At 43.8% G+C, this 22,025-nt stretch overlaps 1 protein-coding gene across 1 annotated transcript in view; it reads right to left on the reverse strand.

The window, feature by feature from the left end:
* Window positions 1–22,025, reverse strand: part of chid1 (chitinase domain containing 1) — a 90,569-nt gene that overhangs the window by 44,124 nt on the left and 24,420 nt on the right. The window contains exon 8 of the mRNA XM_055649981.1: window positions 14,446–14,507. Within this exon, the coding sequence (XP_055505956.1) occupies window positions 14,446–14,507 (62 nt within the window). The remainder of the gene's footprint in view (window positions 1–14,445; window positions 14,508–22,025) is intronic.

Below are 22,025 nucleotides of genomic sequence, written 5' to 3' on the forward strand. Positions count from 1 at the left end.
GAGCGAGCAACACCGGAAATTGGAGGAACAGCACCTCATATTCCGTTTGGGGAGTCTGCATCTTGCGGGCATGAACATTGAATTCTCCCAATTTTGTTAGCCTTTGCTGGCTCCTCCCATCCCTCAGCCCTCAGGCTCCTCCTCCTCCTTTTTCCTTTCTTCTCCCCGCCACCCCCCATCAGTCTGAAGAAGGGTTTCGGCCCAAAACGTTGCCTATTTCCTTCGCTCTATAGATGCTGCTGCACCCTCTGAGTTTCTCCAGCATTTTTGTGTACCTTTGATTTTCCAGCATCTGCAGTTCCTTTTTAAATAAATAGGTTGATGTACTTTCTTGATCATCACGTCAGTGTAAAGGGACTAGGTTAGGTTGCTGGTGATATCGATGCTTTGGAACTTGAAGCTGCGACCATCTCTACTGAAAGTCTGTTGATGCGGAGTGTCCTGTGCACCACCTCCCACCCTGTCACTTATGTTGGTCAAAAAACAGTGCCTTTGCTTTGCTGACATTAATGGCAAGGTTATCTTGATTGATTGAATGATACAGCATGGAAACAGGCCCTTTGGCCCATGCCAACCATAGACCAGCTATTCGCACTAGTTCTATATTATCGACTTTCACATCCACTCCTTACGGACTAGGGGCAAAAGAGGCCTATTAACCAAATGGCAGCGCCTATTTACAAGTTGCCACTGTGGTGCATTATAGATCCAGCAATACCAGCCCTTAATAAGAATCAGCTTGTAAACACACAGGAGGCAAATTGATAAAATACAGCACTTTGTACATAGGCTTTTGTAATTGTTACAAAATTGAATGAAAGACCACACACCGCTACTGGCAATACAAATCAAAGTGACAATGTTGATTTGACAGTCTGAAGTTTCTCCAGTAACTCTTGGTAAGTTCCTGCAGAGAAATGTTCTCATGGCATTCATGCAAGTCACTTATAAAACAATAGAAATTCCATATAAATCTGGTTCAGATCTGAAGTAATCCAAAATCACCTGGAACATTTTAGATGGTAAATGTCACAAGTTGGTAAGAGAGCAGTCCAGTAATAATTGTCCGTATTCCTGGGTCGGGTGGCAGGAATACACTTGTAAGAGTCAGATTTTCAATTATCATAAATAGAAATAGGATTTAATCTGTAACATTTAGTCTTAAACTGCTGCTCCGTCAAAGTGAATGTATTATCTGCCAATTGTTGAGCACAGCCCTGTCAATATCACCCAGGTAGTTTAAGAAATGGCAGTCCATTTTGAACCAGTTATTTAAATTAATCCAAAAAGGTGACAATTTTCATTTCTCCCTCAGTTTCACCTTGAGTTGCAACATATCCTGTAAACTGACATCTGGTGAAGTCAATTTACATTCTCCTCACACTCGGATATGTTAAATATTACAGGATATGATTAGCTTAGCGCACGGCAACATATCTTAGCTGTTGAAGTAGTAAATTGCAAAGATACCAATGGAATTTTGAGCCTTTGACACTTTAAATGGAAAGTGTTAAAGTCCAGGTACACCCCAGAGGGGTCCTCCACACTACCTGCCCCTCCTTCCATCTTCCTAACATTTGCAAACTTGGCTACAAAGCCATCAATTCCATCAACCAAATAATTAATACATAATGTTAAAATATATTGTGATAAGTAGTGGACCCAACACTGACTGCTGCAGAATAGCACTAGTCACTGGCAGCCAACCAGAAAAGGCCTCTCTTGCAACACCTTATCAAAGGCCTTTTGAAAATTCAGGTAAATATCTACTGACTAGTGCTATCTAGTATATCTACTGAAGATTGAGGGGGGATCTTATAGAAACTTACAAAATTCTTAAGTGGTTGGACAGGCTAGATGCAGGAAGATTATTCCCGATGTTGGGGAAGTCCAGAACTAGGGGTCACAGTTTAAGGATAAGAGGGAAGTCGTTTAGGACCGAGATGAGAAAATCATTTTTTACACAGAGAGTGTTGAATCTGTGGAACTCTCTGCCACAGAAGGTATTTGAGGCCAGTTCATTCGCTATGTTTAAGAGGGAGTTAGATGTGGCCCTTGTGGCTAAAGGGATCAGGGGGTATGGAGAGAAGGCAGGGATGGGATACTGAGTTGGATGATCAGCCATGATCATGATCAGCCGATGGGCCATCCTGCATTTTCTATGTGGCGGACTTCAGGCTCGAAGGGCAACAGATTTGTCAGACAAGATACTCCCCTTCACAAAACCATTTGACTTTGGCTATGTTTCTATGACTCTATTTTGGCGGACTGCGGGGGTGATGCGCCGTCTGATATCCTACTTCCTCCCTTTTTTATTTTTATTTTTAGTTGTCCAACAATTGATTTGTCAGACAAGATCTAATCCCCTTCACAAAACCATGCGGTTTTCTTCCGACTTTTCGGTATACTTTATCAGGAGCAGCGCTCTAAGTATTCGAAAACCCGGTGCAGATGCCACCCAATAATGGACTCTAAAATGAGCTGCGGCTGCAGAGCGTCCAACCGACTGAAATGAGGCCAGTGTCAAACCAGCGCGGCCTGAGAACTTTGGACATTGCAGTCTTCAGGGAGGAAGCGGCCCTCAGTTTGAAGAATGTTCACCTGACATGATCCAACTTCGCGGCAGAGGGCCTGAGAACTGCCCCTTCATGGGCCTGGAACATGAACCCCGACCTCGGGTGGACTATGAGTAACATTTTTTTGCAACCCTCACAGGGGACGTTTCACTCCTGACTCTAGTGCCTCTTGATGGAGTTATGATCACTTACATCTCTGTAAAGCCAATCTGGTTTTGTTGAAAAGTGCTATATAAAGATTATTATTATTATTATTATTAATAATGGACTCTAAAATCTTACCAACCACTGAAATGAGGCTAACCAAAACCTATAGTTCCCCCTCTTTTACCTCATCTTTCCTTCATGAACAGCAGAGTAACATTTGCAACAAGGGACCACTCCTGACTCTAGTGCCTCTTGAATGATCACTACATCCCTTCAATCTCGAAAGCGACCATTTTCAGAATCTTGTGGTGCAGTCCCTCTGGTCCAGATGACATCCACAATCAGACCTTTCAGCTTCATCAGCACCTTATCCTCAGTAATAGCCACTCCACTAACACCTGCCACCGAACTCGTTTGAATTTCCGGCAAGTTGCTGGTGTCTTCCACTGTGAAGACTGACGCAAACATGTATTCCATTCATGTGCCATTGGGGGGAAGTTAAGAGATTTAAGAGAGAGTTAGATAGAGCTCTAAGGGCTAGTGGAATCAAGGGATATGGGGAGAAGGCAGGCACGGGTTATTGATTGAGGACGATCAGCCATGATCACAATGAATGGCGGTGCTGGCTCGAAGGGCCGAATGGCCTCCTCCTGCACCTATCTTCTATGTTTGCATCAGTTTTCATTTTCTCCCTCTCAAACTGCAGGTTGAATTTTATCACATTATGGTCACTACCTCATTGAGGTTCAAACGAAATTTGGTTTCTGCAGTCATATAAACAAGTAAAAGAATCAAGACACAACACAATTTACACAAACATCCATCACAGCGAATCTCCTCCTCACTGTGATGGAAGGCAAAGTCTTATCTCTCCCCTGCACTCCTCATTCTCCTCCCGATGTCAGAGTCAAAGCCCCCAGGGGGCGATGGTAAATAAGTCCCGCGGCCATTAAAGCCATGCCGGGCGATGCAAGGCCACGCTCCGGGTCTTGATGTTAGAGACCCCGGCGGGCGCTAGCAAGTCCCGCGGCCATTTAAAGCCGCGCCAGGCGATGTAAGGCCCCGCTCCAGGTCATCCTCAACCTCGCAACTCGGGCGGGAGAAGTTGCCGTTGCGGAAGCCCAGAAAAGTGGTCTCCCACCAGGGACCTGCGGGCTCCCGGTGTTACCGTCCACCAGACCTGCGGCTGGAGCCTCCGAATCTCCGGGGTCGGGCCGCTGCAGCGCGCCACCACAGCTTCTCCTGCTCCGGACTCGGCCAGTAGTCGGCCGATGGTAAGTAGTCCGCAGGCTCCGTGACTGGAGCCCCAGGTTGTTCCGGTTGGAGGCCGCTCCACGGTGCTAAGCCCAACAACAACGGAGATCCGACAGAGAAAAGGTCGGGTCATCCATACAGGGAAAAGATTTTAAAAGTTCCTCTCCCCCCCACACATACCCAGTTAAAAAAAAACCCACTATGAACTACACTCAAACGAGACCAAAATTAAAAAATGACAGACAGACTGCAGAGGCCGCTGCGACGTGAGGCTCGATCAGAAGCTGTTCTAAGAAGCCATCTTGCACGCACTCTTGGGATCCCGTATCTTCCAGATTTTCCCAGACTTCTTGCATATTAAAATTCCCCATGACCACTGTAACATTGCCTTTCTTACATGCCGATTCGATCTCCTGAGGTAATTTGTACTCTACATCCTGGCTGTTGTTCGGAGGCCTGTACAACTCCCATCAAGGTCTTGTTACCCTTGCAGTCTCGTTACTCTACCCACAAGGAATCTACACTTTCTGATCCCAAAGATCCCCTGCTAAAGATTGAATTTCATTCCTTACCAGCAGAGCCACCCACCCTCTGTGGGCACCTGCCTGACCTTTCAATAGGATATGTATCCTTGGATGTTCAGCTCACAGTTCTGATCCTATTTCAGCCACGTCCTTCCCATCCCATCCTCGAGTCCCCCATTTTCCTATTAGTCCACCTTTCCCCTCTCCGACCATCCATATCCGTCCCTCAAGCTTTACATTTCACTCCCCATCTTTTCTTACCTGACACCTTTTTGCCTCCTTTCGCCTCCAGCCTTTGTTATGAATTCCATCGATCTGCCATTACCCTCTTCTACCAGTATCCACCTATCACTTGCCAGGCTTTACCCCTTCCCTGCCTTTTTTTTTTCCAGCTTTCACCCCATCAGTCTGAAGAAGGGTCCCAACCCAAAACGTTGTCTGTCCATTCACCCCTTAGATGCTGCCTGACCCGCTGAGTTCCTCCCACACTTAGTTTTGTGTTTATGGTTTTTTTTAAATCTCCCCCCTCAACCGAGCCTCTAAATCTACCTTATACACGAGGCGCCTAGCTTTTGATTCCTACCCACAGAAACATTCTCTCCACAATTCTAACCCATTCATAATTCTGAAGACCCTTAAGGCTCAACTTTCCAAAGGAAAAAGAAAATGTTAATCTGTGCAATCTTGTACAATTGCAACAAGTTGTCATTGTTGGTGCCAGGTTTTGAATCTTCTTACATTCTTTTGGTGTTTCCATTAGTGTCCAATTCTGGTCCCATCATTTTTGAAATGCTACAATGCAAGAATGCAGATGAAATGAATTGGCATATTTCTAGGCAAGGGATTTCAGATACTACGTCAGCAGTGAGGAGAACAAAGAACAAAGGAGTTTTTTCCTTGAGGGAGGTTTTGATAAAGGTGACCAAGATCACGATTGGTTTAGATCACACAAACAGAGGACATTTTTTTCCAATAGCAAATGTTCAAGGACTTACAGACAAAGACTTAAAGGCTTGGGCAAAAGATACAAGGTTCTATTGCAAGGGATGTGCTATGAGGAGGAATTGAATTTTAAATGCAGAGCAGTTATGATACTTACTACTTTTAGAAGTGGTTGAAGCAGTGTCAATCATGGCTTTCAAAGAGGTAATTGGATAGGTAATTGAGACAAATTTGCAATCAAAATGTTGTCTGGCTTCTAAGTAACTAGATACTGATTAGGTTTTATATTTTTATTTTTATTCATTTTAGTCATTTTTATATCTGCAGGTTTATTGATTTTTTTCTTTACAGTTTAGTTTATTGTCACATGTACCAAGGTAGTAAAAAGCTTTCATTGCATGCTATCCAGTCAGCGAAAAGCCAACACATAATTACAATCGAGGTATTTACAGTGTGTTGATACATAAGGGAATAACGTTTAGTACAAGGTAAAGCCAGCAAAGTCCAATCAAGGATAGTCCAAGGGTCACCAATGAGGTGGGTAGTAGGTCAGGACTGCTGTCTGGTTGTGGTTGGGTGGTTCAGTTGCCTGATAATAGCTGGGAAGAAACTGTTCCTGAACCTGGAGGTGTGCGTTTTCACACTTCTATAACTTTTGCCTGATGGGAGAGGGGAGAAGAGGGAGTGGCCAGGGTGCGACCCGTCCTTGATTATGCTGCTGGCCTTGCCGAGGCTGCATGTGGTGTAATTGGAGTCAATGAAAGGGAAGGTTGGTTTGTGTGATGGTCTGGGCTACGTCTACAATTCACAATTTTTATACCAAGAATCCTATACTCCTTCCTCTACCTCATTCATAGTCTTATTTTTTTTCCCCCAATTGCAAGGTTTGATTCTAACCATAGCACAATCTCTGTTAAAGTTTATTTGCCGCTTCAGCCCTCAATTAGGGGTTTTCTAATACGTCTACAAAATAATTTAATTTTAAATACACCCATGGTTTGCATATTTTAAATACTGAAAAAAATTAATTTCTGAAATTATGATCGACATGTTATTCTTGTAAATGCTGCTTTCTAATCTCCATCTAACAACATCATCCTAAACCTAGTTGCCATCAAAGATACTGTGCCATGTTCTCCTATTCTGGTGAGGCTTCTTAAAGCATATGCAGAACGACACTGACCTTGTTTTACGAGCTGAATAATGTCACTCAATCACACTCAATGGCCTCCATTTACATTATAGCTATGGAAGGCTGCATGGGCTACTGATAATGCTCATCAATCAATGCTTGGATAAAAATTTCCAGAGTACAAAATGTTATATTGCACAACATACTTCATAACTTGTGAGGCGTTTTCTCACTGAAAGCCGACTGAAGAGATCCTTAGCTTTTTTAACACATTTAGTAATTAAGTTCTTCATTGGGGATATGAAAGGTCGGCGATTTAAATGCCAATTGGAAACATGCACATTTCTGGGGGAAAGTGAACCCCTATTTAAAACCCAAGGATGTGCATCAAAAATCAACTGAATGAGTTTAGATTATTTGATAACAAATTGATCAATTAAAACAATCATCCTATTCCACGGTGATTTAATTGATTTGGCTGCTTTATTTTCAGTATATACGGGAGTTGGTGATCACATTTCGCTGGGATATGGAAGAAACCCCCCAAGACAGACTAAATCACTGGATACAGCACAATTTATGTCCATGAAAGCAGCTGACCTATCTTGACGGATTTTCTGCTTTCAAAGTACAAGAAAGGCTGTGCAGTTTAACAATGTTCAAGATGTACTAGCAACTCAAAGAACAGTGCCGACAGGGAAAGAAAGAATATCAAAAGTTGCTGGTAAATGAAACAACAAGACCTTGAGCAGATTCAAGGACACATAGCACACCTGATTATCCTCAACTATACGATTTATTATAATAGCTCAAGTCATAAATGCAGAGCACGTACTGTACATGTCTACCACTCTTAATAATTACAGCAATCTTGAATGTTGCGCCAGCAGATATATGGAGGAAGATCTTCATGGATAGATGAGGTGCCACGTACAATACATCATACTGTAATATTCACACACTACTGCCCAGAAATTGGATCAGGTAGCATTGCAATTTTACACGTTTTGTGACAGGATTTCAGGTTGTAACTATAAATCGTGAGAAAGTGGTGACTGCAAGAATCAAAACTTCTCAAATTTTCTACTCAAGGCAGATCAACTGGGCCGAGTTATTTGGCACTTACTATGTGGCGAATTACATTACCTGTCATGTGGCACGCATCTGGAATATTAAACGATAAAACTGGATCACTTTTACCCAAAGATACACACAAAATGCTGAAGAAACTCATCATCTCTGGAAAGAAGGGGCGACGTTTTGGGTCGAGGCCCTTCTTCAGACTGAGAGTCAGGGGAGAGAGAGATACAGAGATATGGAAGGGTATGGTGTGAAAAAGAGAGAACAAAGGGGACGAAGGTCAAGGACAATAAAAAATAGATCATTATTAGCTTGGGGAAGATGACAATGAGGCATACAAAGGTGAAATTTAACCAGGAGGACAGTCAGATTGGTCAGAGAACTAGGATGGGGACGGATGGAGAGAGAGGGAAAGAAAGAGTCACTGCTGCTGTGCTAGTTAAAGGGACAGTCAGCCCCTCAACTCTCAACTCCTGCAGTCAGCTGCAAGGAACTCTGGAAGTTGGATGAACCCTCGGCAGGCTCCTGCAAGCTGGCAGGGCACCTATAACTGAGGGGCAACACTCTCTTCATTGGGGATGTTGTGCAATATAACATTTTTGTACCTTATGGTAACACCCTCAGTCAGCAGTCAGTTCAGAGCTAGAGGGGGAACAAGGGCTCATGTTTGCAGACACCTTTGCTTCTTCAAATAAAAACCAAACGAGGCACTCAGGCTCCAACTCTTACAAAAGCAAAGTACCCAGAGTTTGTGTTTTCATGGAGAGCAGGCTAAGCTCCATCATTGCACTGCGTCTCATGCAAGCCAAGGTAAAGTCAAAGTGCTGCGTCCTTCCAGCTGATGGCTTCCAGCCTACACCATATCACACTGGCCACAGTGTCAGCAAACCTCACCGATGTTTGCTTCTCGAGGAATTTGATCATTCCAGGAGCGCAGGTGCCTGCCGACAGCAACATGTACCCCTGATCCAAGTATCATCTTAATCTGCAACGGTATTCCTGTTTCTTCCTGGCTGCAGAGCTGACATACAAATTAATAAAACGCTCTCCCCAACTTTATCCACCTCGACAAACGTGCAAGTCTCGGGTTTTCATTGTCATGAAGATCAATTCATCCGTGCAGAAAGAAGACCCTTCCTTCTCCGACACAACCAGGGATTCGCATTTCTCGTCTTTCTCACATCACCCCCATCGGTCCGAGAGCACAGTTTTAATACCAACCTCCTACCCTCAGTCCAGATGAAGGAGGTCTTGTCCTGATACATCAACTATCCATTTTCCTCCACACATGATGCCTGACTGCCGAGTTCCTCCAGTTGTTTTTTCCTTTGCTCCAGATTCCAGCACCTGAAATTATTTTTTATACATTGCTATCCTTTCTTGCTTCTACCATTAATAATATTTTCCCTCTTCAGGTGAACCTCCTTCAAAATCCAACACCAGCAACTCTCAAAACCCTCTTGGATCCACATTTTGGACCTTCCTGCTTTCCTCTTGCACCCTGCTCACCTTCACACATCTCTACGTACAAACTCCTCTCACCAGATTAAGCCATGGCTGCAAATTGAATTTATTTTACAAGGGGCTAGCTACTTGCAAGCACAGTGATGTACGGTTGTAGTTACATCCTCTAGGAAGGCCGTATTTACATTAGAGAGGGTGCAGAGGTGATTCACCAAGACGGAGTGTTTCAGTTATGAGGAGAGACTGAAGCGGCTGAAGCAAAGGAATCTAAAGGAAGGACCTGATGGAGACGCACAAAAGTGTGAGCAGCACACGCTTTTCCCCCACAGAGGGCAAAGGGCATAGTTGGACTGGGCAAGGGGTTTAGATGGGATCTGTTTGTTTTCCTTTACGCAGAAGGTGGAATGTATTGCCCGAGGACAATGTGGGTGGTGGGGGGAGCGGGGTTGGCGTGCAGGAGTTAAAACCAACACTCTCACAACATTTAGGGGCTATAATGACCATGGCATGGAAAGTTACTAGCCAGGTGCCGGACAAATGGATCAGCATAGTTGATGGTCAGCGTGGACATGGTGGTGGACTGGTATGCCCTGCAAATGTGGAAAACTATGAAGTGCCCCTTCTGGCAGACAAAACAGAAAAGCAGTGCCATTTTTTAAATTGTCAGATTAGTTCACGATGATGTTCAAAACAACTTGGGTACCTCGTACACATGTCATGGTGCAGGCAGCTGGGAAGGCAAATGATATTCTGCCTTTTATTACATACGAACTTGAGCAGAGAGGGCTTGCTGCAGTTATATAAGGCACCTAATGAGACTGCACATGTAGTTACAGCTTTGGTCTTTTTACCCAGAAGACAAAACAAGGATAAACGTGCCACAGAGGGAGGGTAGAGAACACAGTTGGTTTGGTATTAGTGAAGGGATTGAGTAGACTGGAGGTGAAGTCTCCAGAGTTCAGGCAGATGAGAGGGGTTCCCTTTGAAAATATTACTTTTTTAAAGCAGAGCATGGCAGCTAGGTGACATCTACAGTCATGGAACACAAATCATCACTTGGAATAAGGCAATTGACCTTTTTAGGACAGAGGGGAGAAATGTCATCACACTGGGGCCAGAGAATGTCTGGAAATCCCCCTGGAGGGCTGGTGAAGCTCAGTCAGTTATATGTAGAGATCCATGGATCTCTGGATGTGAAGATTGTGGGATATGGGGATGGTGCAGGATAACGGTGCAGTGGAGAATCAGCAATGATTTTGATAAACAGCAGAACCTGCCAGATACTCCTGCTCCCAAATTTTATGCTCTTACAACAGTTACAAAAACACATCACTGACAGCATTGCTTGGGGATGGCCAGAGGCTAAACAGGGTGCTTCAAACACAAATCTACCCCCCCCCCCCCCCCCCCCCCCCCCCCCCCCCCCCCCACCACCTTAATCAGTTTGGTTGCTTGCTCAGCTATAGTGCACTTTGGGACTTCATTTCCTGCACTGCACTAATGAAAGCTCTATTCCAGTGGATGAGATGCTTCATACAATACGGCTTCAGATAATAAACTATACATCAACGCTGTCACAATGCACACGACACACAAAAAAAAACAGCTGCTTGCAAGATAGCAGAGCAAGTCTTAATGCTTGCAATGTAGCAGCCAGACAATTAAAAAACACAAAGTCAGAAAAAGAATGATTGGAAAATAATTCAGTCAGATAGTACAGCATAGGACAGCAGTAGTAATTCACCAGGAATTATTGTGCTAAGGGAGCACCAAAAGGGGTCATAACAGCATCATAAATCTAGAAGGGTCTGAAGAAGGGTCTCGATCAGAAACATCGCCTATTTCTTCGCTGCATATATGCTGCCTCAGCTGCTGAGTTTCTCCAGCATTTTTGTCTACCTTTGATTTTTCTAGCATCTGCAGTTCTTTCTTAAACATAAGTGGAAAGGTGCATTATAAACAGCACGGCCCTATGATGGAAACCCAGTGCGAATCGTGCCACAAATTACCCCAGCCAGAGCTGTCGCAGCATCATCATGAAGATATCTCTGCTAGGGAGAGCAGCATGGGCAAACGGTCAGACCCCAAGCCATGCTTCACTCACCCCGTCAGCCACAAGCCCAACATCATGGCGATGAGCAGCCTCACCTCCTGCCTCCAGCCACCCAACTGGCCGTCTCTCCACACCGAGTGATGGGTTGAAGCAACGCTGCAGGAGGGAGCTCAGCTGGAGGGCAGAGGTTTGTGCCAAGTTCCCAAAACAGCAGCACACAACCCCAGGGAGGAGATCTTATTTTCAGACGGAGGTAAGTACTTGTGTGCACTCAGATCAGAGTACTACAACGGATCAGTGCTCAGCAAGGTAGCACCAAGCAGGGCATCAATATACACCAAACTATTTGCAAAAACGGTCATTTTGGAACTTACATATAGTTAATTAAATCAATCGCAAATAAAAATCAGTGAAGACAAGTCCGAAACAATTGGAATAGCAAAGCTGACTACTGATGTCCTTCAGGAAAGTAACTGGATAAATGGACACTGGACGACCATCTCTCTGCTTCCATCTCAGGAGAAAGTCACATCGACTCCTGCAATACCCCTTCTGTATTGCACCCATTGTCAAGATGGCATCCTAACCTTTCACCTTTCCTTCCAACACATCACCCTCCACCATTTCCACCAGCTCTGACCAAATCCCACTGTCAGTCACATCTTCCCCTCCTGTCCTTTTCTGCAGGGACGCCTCCATTCCCTAGTTCATCCCTGGCAATCTTTCCTGTTCCCTCTCAGTCCTGATGCAGGGTCTGGTCCCAAAACGTCGGCCTAATACTTTAAGACCTCCACAGATGCCGCTTGACCCATTGAGTTCTCCCATCTTCCGGTTTTAGTTTTACATTCCAGGGTCTTCAACCGTAGCAAACCTGGCTGATACATAGCTCTAAAACATCAAGCAAAATGGTCTAGGAATATCCATTGTGTCAAAAATGTGATAAAAAAGCAAATGAGGTCAGGTGAAAGCCAGACGTAGCAATGTAAGCTTTTGTCTTTGATATAGTCATGAACAAAACAAATGGAAAATGGAGTAGAATTGGGGAAATATGAAGTAATTCACTTTGGGTGGAAGATAGATCAGCAGGTCAGTTAAATACGAGAGGTATCCAGGTGCTTCAATAAAACAAACTGGTAGTTAGTATGAAGGTACAGCAAGCCAATGGAAGCAAATTGATTGTTTACCTTTATGGCAAGTGGAGTGGAATACAACAATGGGCAAGTTCTCCAACAATCGGTGGGATTAATGAGACTGCACCTTTACTGCATCCATTCTTGGCCTCCTTCCTTAAGGCACAATGTAATCAGGGAAGATTTCATTGTTGATTCCTGGGTTGTGGATGTGGTCGCGTGAGGAAAGATCGAGCCGAAATCCACTGCCATTTAAAACAATGAACCTTTCTGAATCTTACTGAAACACAGATTTCTGAGGGGGCTTGACAAGAGTGGATGCGGAGAGGAAGCTCCCCCTTGTGGGTGGGAATAATAAAGCTAGAGGACATAAATCTAAAACAAGGTGGACACAAAATGTTGGAGTAACTCAGCGGGACTGGCGGCATCTCTGGAGAGAAGGAATGGGTGACATTTCAGGTCGAGAATTTTCTTCAGACTGATGTTAGGGGAATGGACAGTCACTCCCCTGACATCAGTCTGAAGACGGGTCTCGACCCGAAACGTCACCCATTCCTTCTCTCCAGATATGCTCCCTGTCCCGCTGAGTTACTCCAACATTTTGTGTCTACCTTCGATTTAAACCAGCATCTGTAGTTCTTTCCTACACATCATGTAGATTAAGGTGGACTGTGTGGAGGTGTTCAGTGAAATGATCGCCGAGCCTGCGCTTGGTCTCACCGTTGTACAGAGTTCATACCTGGAACAGGGGATACAGTAGATGAGGTTGGAGGAGGTGCAAGTGAGCCTCTGTCTCACCTAAAAAGACTGTCGGGGTCTTTGGATGGAGTTGATGGGGGAGGTAAAGGGGCAGGTGTTGCATCTCCTGTGGTTGCAGAGGAAAATACATGGAAAAGGGGTGGTTTGGGTGGGAAGGAACCAGTTGACCAGGGAGTTGCGGAGGAAATGGTCTCTGCGGAAAGCAGAAAGGGGTGGAGATGGGAAGCTGTGGCCAGTAGTGGGATTCTGTTGGAGGAGGTGAAAATGGTGTGGGATTATATGCTGTATGCGACAGCTGATGGGGTGGAAGGTGAGGACAAGGGGGACTCTGTCCTTGTTACGAATGGGGAGAGGGGGAGCAAGAGCAGAGCCTCAACTATAATGGAAGAGGGGAACCTCCATTTCCTAAAGAATGAGGACATCTCCGATGATCTAGAACGGAAAACCTCATCCTGGGTGCAGATGCGGCGTGGACGGAGGAATTGGGAGTAGGTGATAGAGTCTTTACAGGAAGCAGGGTGGGAAGAATTCTAGATTGCTGTGGGAGTCAGTAGGTTCGTAGTAGATGTCAGTCAATAGACTGTCTCCTGTGACGGAGACGGTGAGATCGAGAAATGGTGGGGAGATGTCGGAGATGGTGCAAGTGAATTTGAGTGCAGGTTGGAAATTAGTCATGAACTTGATGAAGTCAGTGAGTTCTGCATGGGTGCAGGAGGTGGCACCGATGCAGTTGTCAATGTAGGGGAAGTAGAGTTCGGGTATAGGGCCAGTGTACGCCTGGAACAGTGATTGTTCGACGTACCCTACAAAGAGGCAGGCATAGCTGGAGCCCATGTGAGTGCCCATAGCTCTGCCTTGGATGTGGAGGAAGTGGGAGGAGTCGAAGGAATCAAAGGTCCTAAGTTCAGTGTATTGTCATGTGTACAATTAAGGTGCAGTGAAACACGAATTACTCATCTAACATGGAAGTGAAGAAGAATTAATTCATTCAATGTCTCTAGAATTTACTATCTCAAAGAGATGGGAGGCAGTCATTGAACACAGAGATTGATCCTTGGAAGGTAGACAAAATTGCTAGAGAAACTCAGCAGGTGCGGTAGCGAAGGAAATGGGCAACGTTTCGAGACCAAACCCTTCTTCAAAACTGAGTACCCACTGAGTTTCTCCTGCAATTTTGTCTACCTTCGATTTAACAGCATCTGCAGTTCCTTCTTGAACGAATGATCCTTGGAACACAGTTCACGGTTTCAGGAGTGGCCACTGAACTGACTCTTCCCATTTCCCATGTTCTTATAATATTAGACAAGGTGAGCCTCAGATCGGATAACCCCTTGCCTCTCTTCACTCAGTACTTCTACCTCACGTTAAATTTGATTTCACTTACTTCCTCTTCTGACCACCAAGCTGGCTCCACACCTCCAAGACAAAGCCATCAAACCCGTCACCCTGGGGACAGAGATCAAACAGCAGTTCAGAATGGGAAATCATTGGGGCCGGGTAAACTTGGTAATGGCTCCCAATGTAACTGGAGCCTACATCCTAACGTGAGGGACAAGCACTGTGGAGGCAGAGTTAAATAATTTGGCAGTGGTTGGCCCAGGATGGAATATTGTAGTGGGGAAAAAAAAAACGGAGGAAAGAAGTTCGAGTAAAAATTAAATTCATCCAAATAGAGGATGCTCAGAGGAAAACCAAATATAAAAGTATTTTAGTTCAGTTTAGTGTACATGAATATAAGCACATTGAAGTGTGGTAAATAAGGCTGGTAGACTAAATATGATTTTAATATAGACAATAATAGAGAACCGGTTTAAAAGGAGAGTAGTGGGAACAATATTCCAAACTATAAAGGTAATTAGGAAAGACAGCAAGGAATAAAGAAAGACGGGTAGCAGATCGGATTAAATGCACCATTATACACACAGGAGAGGAATAATGTTGTGAAGAAGCCAAGTGAAGTCTACTTGGTTATGATTGAGGAACAACAAAGGAGTAAATACTTTGTATTAGATGCAAGTCTAAACTTGAAGGCAAAGTCTTGAACCTGGTATCAGGAAAAAGATTGAGGACATTTACAATCAATCACACTAAGGTGCAGTAACAATAGGGAATATTTTAATATATACAGGGATAGTATTAATGCAAGGCAAGCCAGAGGAGGAACTCCTGAATGTGACCTTGATTCGTGCAACTATTTGTCAAATTTCATTCCAGGGATTAAGTGTGCCAAATGAGTCCTGTTTCTGTCAGGTTACATTTGGGGAATATTAATCATAAGAACAACAGGAAACAACAAAGTTTAAAAAAAATAACCATAAAATGCAACAGTAGGAGAGCTGTTAATGACTGGGAAAGGAGTCTTGTCCAAGTGGCCAAGAATGAATAACTGGAAGGAAACTGCAGAAGAGGAGATGATACCCGTGCAAAGAGAAATTATAATAAGGGCCCGTAGCCAGAGTTTCCAAGATGATGAAAGGTTGAAATAAGACAAAAAGGAACCCATAACATTTGCTTTGTTCACAACACCGTAGTGTGCAAAAGTGGAACATAGGAAATTGTGAAAATCTAAAACAGGAGCAGCAAGCAGCAAAAATAGGAACCCCAAAATATTTTCTGAAATCAAGTATTAGAAAGCATTAGACATATTATGGACCATAATGGAGATCACTTTGCAGATGCAGAGGGCATGGCTGAGGGAATAAATGAATGAAGGTTTTGCATCCACCCTCAGTATATACCCTGATGCTGCTAGTGGTCGGAATAACAGCACCGGTTAGAATTAAAGTAGGAGGGATCAGGAAAGGTTGGCAGTCCTGAAAGCAAAAGTAAATTCTTCCATCAGGATAGGACACCTTTCAAGTCAGGTGGAAATTGCAGAGTCTGGCCATGATATACCAATGCTTCTTGAACATGGGTAGCATACCAGATGAAGAATTAAAGAAAAGCGAAGAGAGATAAACACAGAACTATGTCATGGGAAGAAATATTTAGCAACCACAATAAAGAACACAATTAATTGACATTTGGACAATTATGAGTAGCAAAGAAAGTCAGAGTGGGTTTGTTGAGGAAAATTGTGTTTGACCAAGTTCATGCGAGCACTTTATTGAAGGATTATGGCAGTGGTACTGTATGTACATATATGGATCTAAGGTTTTAATAAACTTAACAAAGTCTCATCCCTTGTTAGCAAAATTAAAGTTGCGAGTTGACAGGAACAGCAAATAAAGTTGCAAAAACGTGCTAAAATCTGGGATCAATAAGGAATCCTCTCCTTCTGACAGTTGTTAATGAACATACAGGATGCAACTTCATCATGGGTGAATGATACCTGTGGTAACCTGGAAATATTATTAAAATGCAACAGACAGACATGCATCAGATGGTCATAGGCCTCCAAACAATATATACACAATAAACAAAGTGATAAATAGGGAAGGAATGCAAACTAAATGGAACAATTTTCACAGAGAGTGCAGAAACAGTGCAGCGACCAGGCTGACCCTTAAAACTCCGACCCAGTGCTGCCACCAGGACAACAGGCCTTTATAGCCAAGTTAAGAGTGCATTTTTAACAACTTTGGACTTGAATCATTCAAAATGGTGCCAGAACACGACGCCACTTGTGTATTGTCTCAGTGCAATCTACCCTCTACACTCTGTTGGTAAGTATGATTGTGCTATGCATGGCAAGATTTTTACTGAATTGTATGCAAAAAATTAAAATTCACTGTACCTAGATGCATGGGACACTAAAGGACCATTGAAACAGACAATCTAGGAGAGGGGCATAACTGAGAATATTGTTATAAATCACAAGGGTGTATGGTTTTCTAAATGGGGCAAGCAAGTAAAAAGTTATCCCAAATCTTTGTTAAACGCTGCTTGGGTCTCCGCTGGAATACCGTGTCCAATTTGTAGGACAGATTACAAGATTCTAGAGAGGGTGGCTAGATTAACAAGAAGCAGAGATGGGATAAAGTAGGAATTTGGGGTGGTTTGGCAATGAGCAGGGAAAGTCAAGAGGAGAAGGTTTGATGGAGATAGGTAAAACGCGAAGGAACACAGGGATAAAAAAAAAAGGCAATTGTTTCTTCCAAAAACAAATCATTCAACTTTCCCAGTCAGAATTGCTCCCTACCAACACACAGAAAGTAGTTCTACATGTGTCTCACTTTTATTAAAAGTCTTTCATCTGTCACGCCACCCATGCCCAAGGAGAATTGGAAAATTGTAGGCAGAACCCTCAGTTTCCACCGGGCTTCAGAGGCACCCCTTTGGATAGAAGGGCATTTATTCTGCTTTCAGTACTGCCAACTGTTGCTCGTCTCTCTCCCCGTCTATTCCAAAGTTACGACTGCCTTACAAAGTGGTGGGTGGCACTTTAATACACTTTTCAAAGGCAAATGGAAACAATCTGAAAGGAAAAGATTTGAAGGCGTGGAGAAAAGACTGAAAGTAAGCATGACTTTTGAAGAAGATACAATGTGCTGGAGTACAGTGGATCAGGCTGCATCTCTGGAGAGCGTAGATAGGTGGCGTTTCAGATAGCTTCAGGACCTGTTGGGATACGTTACCTATCCGTGTTCTTTAAGAGATTCTGCCTGACCTTACTCCAGCATTTTCTGTCTTTTTTTTAATAAACCAGCATATGCAATTCCTCGTTTCTACAAAACATTTATAAGCTGGACGCCCTCAAACAACAATAACACATAAAATTATACATAAACTCATGGTCTTCTCAAACCCACTCAAATTAATGCTGATGAAGGGTCCTCTGACAACCTGAAATGTTATCTGTTTCCCTTCCCACAGATGCTGCCTGACCTGTTGAGTGTTTCCAGTACTTCCTGTTATATTTCAAACCACTGTGAGCTGCAGTTTTTTAGATTCTCATTACATAAATCTAAAGATTACCCAAGACATTAGTCTTTTTCCTCCTTCCATATCCGGATTTCTCCTTGACTCGCCCCTCATTTGGGTGTTCCCTTTTATGTTTTCCCATTAAATTCTGCACCTCGGGACTCTTTTAAGTCTTTCCCACTCACCTTAAACCTATTCTTTCTGTTCTGGATTCCTCTACCCAGGGGAAAACATTGACCATTCACCTTATCTACCCTCTCTTGACCGTATAAACCTCCAAAGTCACCCCTCAGCCTCCTGTACGCCAGTGAAAACAGTCCCAGCCTATCCAGTCTTTCCTTATAACTCAACCCCTCGAGTTCCGGTAACATCCTGGTGAATTTGTACTGCACCTTTTCCAGTGTAATGACATCCTTCCTTTAGCTGAGCAACCAGAACCAACATGGGCTGTAGTTTATTGGTCTTTCGCTTGGCCGTGTTTAAGTGAGTAATCAATTATCAGGCATCATCAGCCACTTCAAGATGTCTCGGCTTTGCAGGCATTCATCATGCGGCTAATGAGGGCAGGGGATTATTGGCTTTCCTCAGATAACTAGTAAGGGAGGGAAGATCCTGCTGGGTTTCCCCCTTGGTAGCCAACAAACCGAAACATAGAAAATAGGTGCAGGAGGAGGCCATTCGGCCCTTCGAGCCAGCACCGCCATTCATAGTGATCATGGCTGATCATCCCCTATCAATAACCCGTGCCTGCCTTCTTCCCATATCCCTTGATTCCCCTAGCCCCTAGAGCTCTATCTAACTCTCTCTTAAATCCATCCAGTGACTTGGCCTCCACTGCCTTCTGTGGCAGGGAATTCCATAAATTCACAACTCTCTGGGTGAAAAAGTTTTTTCTCACCTCAGTCTTAAATGACCTCCCTGTGGTGCGTGGGTCTCAAAAGGAAGCACAAAGTCCAGTGTTTTGAGAGGCACCTTTACTTATGTTCCTCCCGGTTGTAGGGAGGTCCAGACGAGAGAAAGATGGCACCCAAACAAACCCCTGCCCAAAGATCGTAGAGGGACAAGATAGACCACTCCTTCGAAATTCAATGGGCTGACGTGTAGTACGCAACGGAACGTCACGGCCGCCATTTGTTACAGCGACACTCGACTTCCGGTATTCCGGTATGAGGTCCACCCGCTGTGATTCAAAGCAAAGATTATAGAGCTCCGCTATAATCTTTGATCCAAAGCAAAGATCCTCAAGTATCTTGTAGCGGGAACAGACCCCTCCTTTGTGTAGTTTCCCTTGCATTGTATTGCTTTAACACACACTGCACAAAATTAAATTTAACGTATATATATTTAATATATTTATATGAATGTGTGTCTGTGTGTGAGAGGCAAGTTAGAGATAATAGTTTATTCTCATGTCTCAGATCCTACTTTGATTTAATAAACACAATTAATTTATTTGTCTTGTAAGATGATATATATGTAAAGGCAATTATATATATAATTATATAGTAATAATATATATATGCATATATATATTTACACACACACTATATATACCATACATATATACACACACATATATACACACATATATATATACACATATATATATATATATATATATATATACACACACATATAAACATACATATATACACACATATACATATACATGCATATATATACACATACATATATATTTATACATATGATTACACATGTAGAGGAACCAACGAGAGAGCAGGCTATTTTAGACTGGGTATTGAATAATGAGGTAGGTTTAGTTAGCAATCTTGTTGTACTGCCCCCTTGGGCAAGAGTGACCATAATATGGTTGAGTTCTTCATTAGGCAGGCAGTGACTAGTGGGGTACCGCAAGGCTCAGTGCTGGGACCCCACCTATTTACAATATATATTAATGATCTGGATGAGGGAATTGAAGGCAATATCTCCAAGTTTGCGGATGACACTAAGCTGGGGGACAGTGTTAGCTGTGAGGAGGATGCTAGGAGACTGCAAGGTGACTTGGATAGGCTGGGTGAGTGGGCAAATGTTTGGCAGATGCAGTATAATGTGGATAAATGTGAGGTTATCCATTTTGGTGGCAAAAACAGGAAAGCAGACTATTATCTAAATGGCGGCCGACTAGGAAAAGGGGAGATGCAGCGAGACCTGGGTGTCATGGTACACCAGTCATTGAAAGTAGGCATGCAGGTGCAGCAGGCAGTGAAGAAAGCGAATGGTATGTTAGCTTTCATAGCGAAAGGATTTGAGTATAGGAGCAGGGAGTTTCTACTGCAGTTGTACAGGGTCTTGGTGAGACCACACCTGGAGTATTGCGTACAGTTTTGGTCTCCAAATCTGAGGAAGGACATTATTGCCATAGAGGGAGTGCAGAGAAGGTTCACCAGACTGATTCCTGGGATGTCAGGACTGTCTTATGAAGAAAGACTGGATACACTTGGTTTATACTCTCTAGAATTTAGGAGATTGAGAGGGGATCTTATAGAAACTTACAAAATTCTTAAGGGGTTGGACAGACTAGATGCAGGAAGATTGCTCCCGATGTTGGGGAAGTCCAGGACAAGGGGTCACAGCTTAAGGATAAGGGGGAAATCCTTTAAAACCGAGATGAGAAGAACCTTTTTCACACAGAGAGTGGTGAATCTCTGGAACTCTCTGCTGCAGAGGGTAGTCTAGGCCAGTTCATTGGCTATATTTAAGAGGGAGTTAGATGTGGCCCTTGTGGCTAAGGGGATCAGAGGGTATGGAGAGAAGGCAGGTACGGGATACTGAGTGCCATGATCATATTGAATGGCGGTGCAGGCTCGAAGGGCCGAATGGCCTACTCCTGCACCTAATTTCTATGTTTCTATTATTTTCCAACGATCAATAGATTTACGATCAGTTCCTGTGGATTGGAGGATAGCTAATGCTATCCCACTTTTCAAGAAAGGAGCGAGAGAGAAAATGGGGAATTACAGACCAGTTAGCCTGACTTTGGTGGTGTGAAAGATGCTGGAGTCAATTATTAAAGATGTAATAATGGGGCATTTGGATAGCAGTAAAAGCATTAGTCCAAGTCAACATGGATTTATGATTTTACAATGCATTTAAGCCTCTCCCATTTTTATGAGATGAATTCCTGGAATATGCAGGAAGTTTATTGTAACCTAGTGCTACTTGCCTGAACAATAGATGATATATCACTTAAATGCAATTGTTTTCAGTTGTGTGGAGAGACCTGTATATTGAAAATGTGTTTTGCCTCTAATATGTCAATTTACCTTAAATGTAGAAGAGCTTATTAAAATCTTCTTACAAAGACAATTAAGTATTTTCTATCTATCCTCTTTTGGACCCAAGGCATAGCAGAGCTGCCAACTCTCACGAAGAGGTAAGGGAGGAAGAGATGGAAGGGTGGGAGAGAGGGAAGGGAAGGAGATCGCGAAGAGAGGGGGAGAGAGAGAGAGAGAGAGAGAAGAGGGGAGCGAGAGATCGAGGAGGAGGGAGAGAGAGATCGAAAGAGAGGGAGAAGGGGGGGAGAGGAGAAGGGGAGAGGGGAGAAGGGAGAAGGGGAAAGGGGGGACAAGGGGAGGGGGAGAGAGGAAAGGGGGGGGAGAGGGGAAGAGGGGAAAGGGGGGGGCCAGGGAGAGGGGGGGAGGGAGAAAGGGACAGGGACAGGGACAAGGGGGAGAGGGAGAAGGGGGAGAGGGAGAGTGGAACGATAGCACATTATAACGCGCAGCCGTCCCATTCCGACCAAAGATTATAGAGCAGAGCTCCACTAGTATCTTTGATTGCGGCCGCCGCCACCGAACCCCCCGACCCACCATTGCACCCAAAGATGATAGAGCAGAGTTATATAATATTTGATTGCACCCTTCTTCACGGCGGGCTTGTGATGTCTTGTATGTATGTGAGTGTTGTTTGCTATGTCCCTATGTTCGAGGAATATAATGGGTAACAGCCGCCCATTATCGGACTCGAAAAATCTCCTGGTCACTGGACCTGATGTGTCCGCGGGCCATATTGTGCAGACTAATCCCTTACAAAACAAAACCAAAAACGTACAGAAGTGTTAAAATTGTCTTTATTATTGTG

Source organism: Leucoraja erinacea, chromosome 18 (assembly GCF_028641065.1).
Source record: "Leucoraja erinacea ecotype New England chromosome 18, Leri_hhj_1, whole genome shotgun sequence".
Lineage (NCBI taxonomy): Eukaryota > Metazoa > Chordata > Chondrichthyes > Rajiformes > Rajidae > Leucoraja > Leucoraja erinaceus.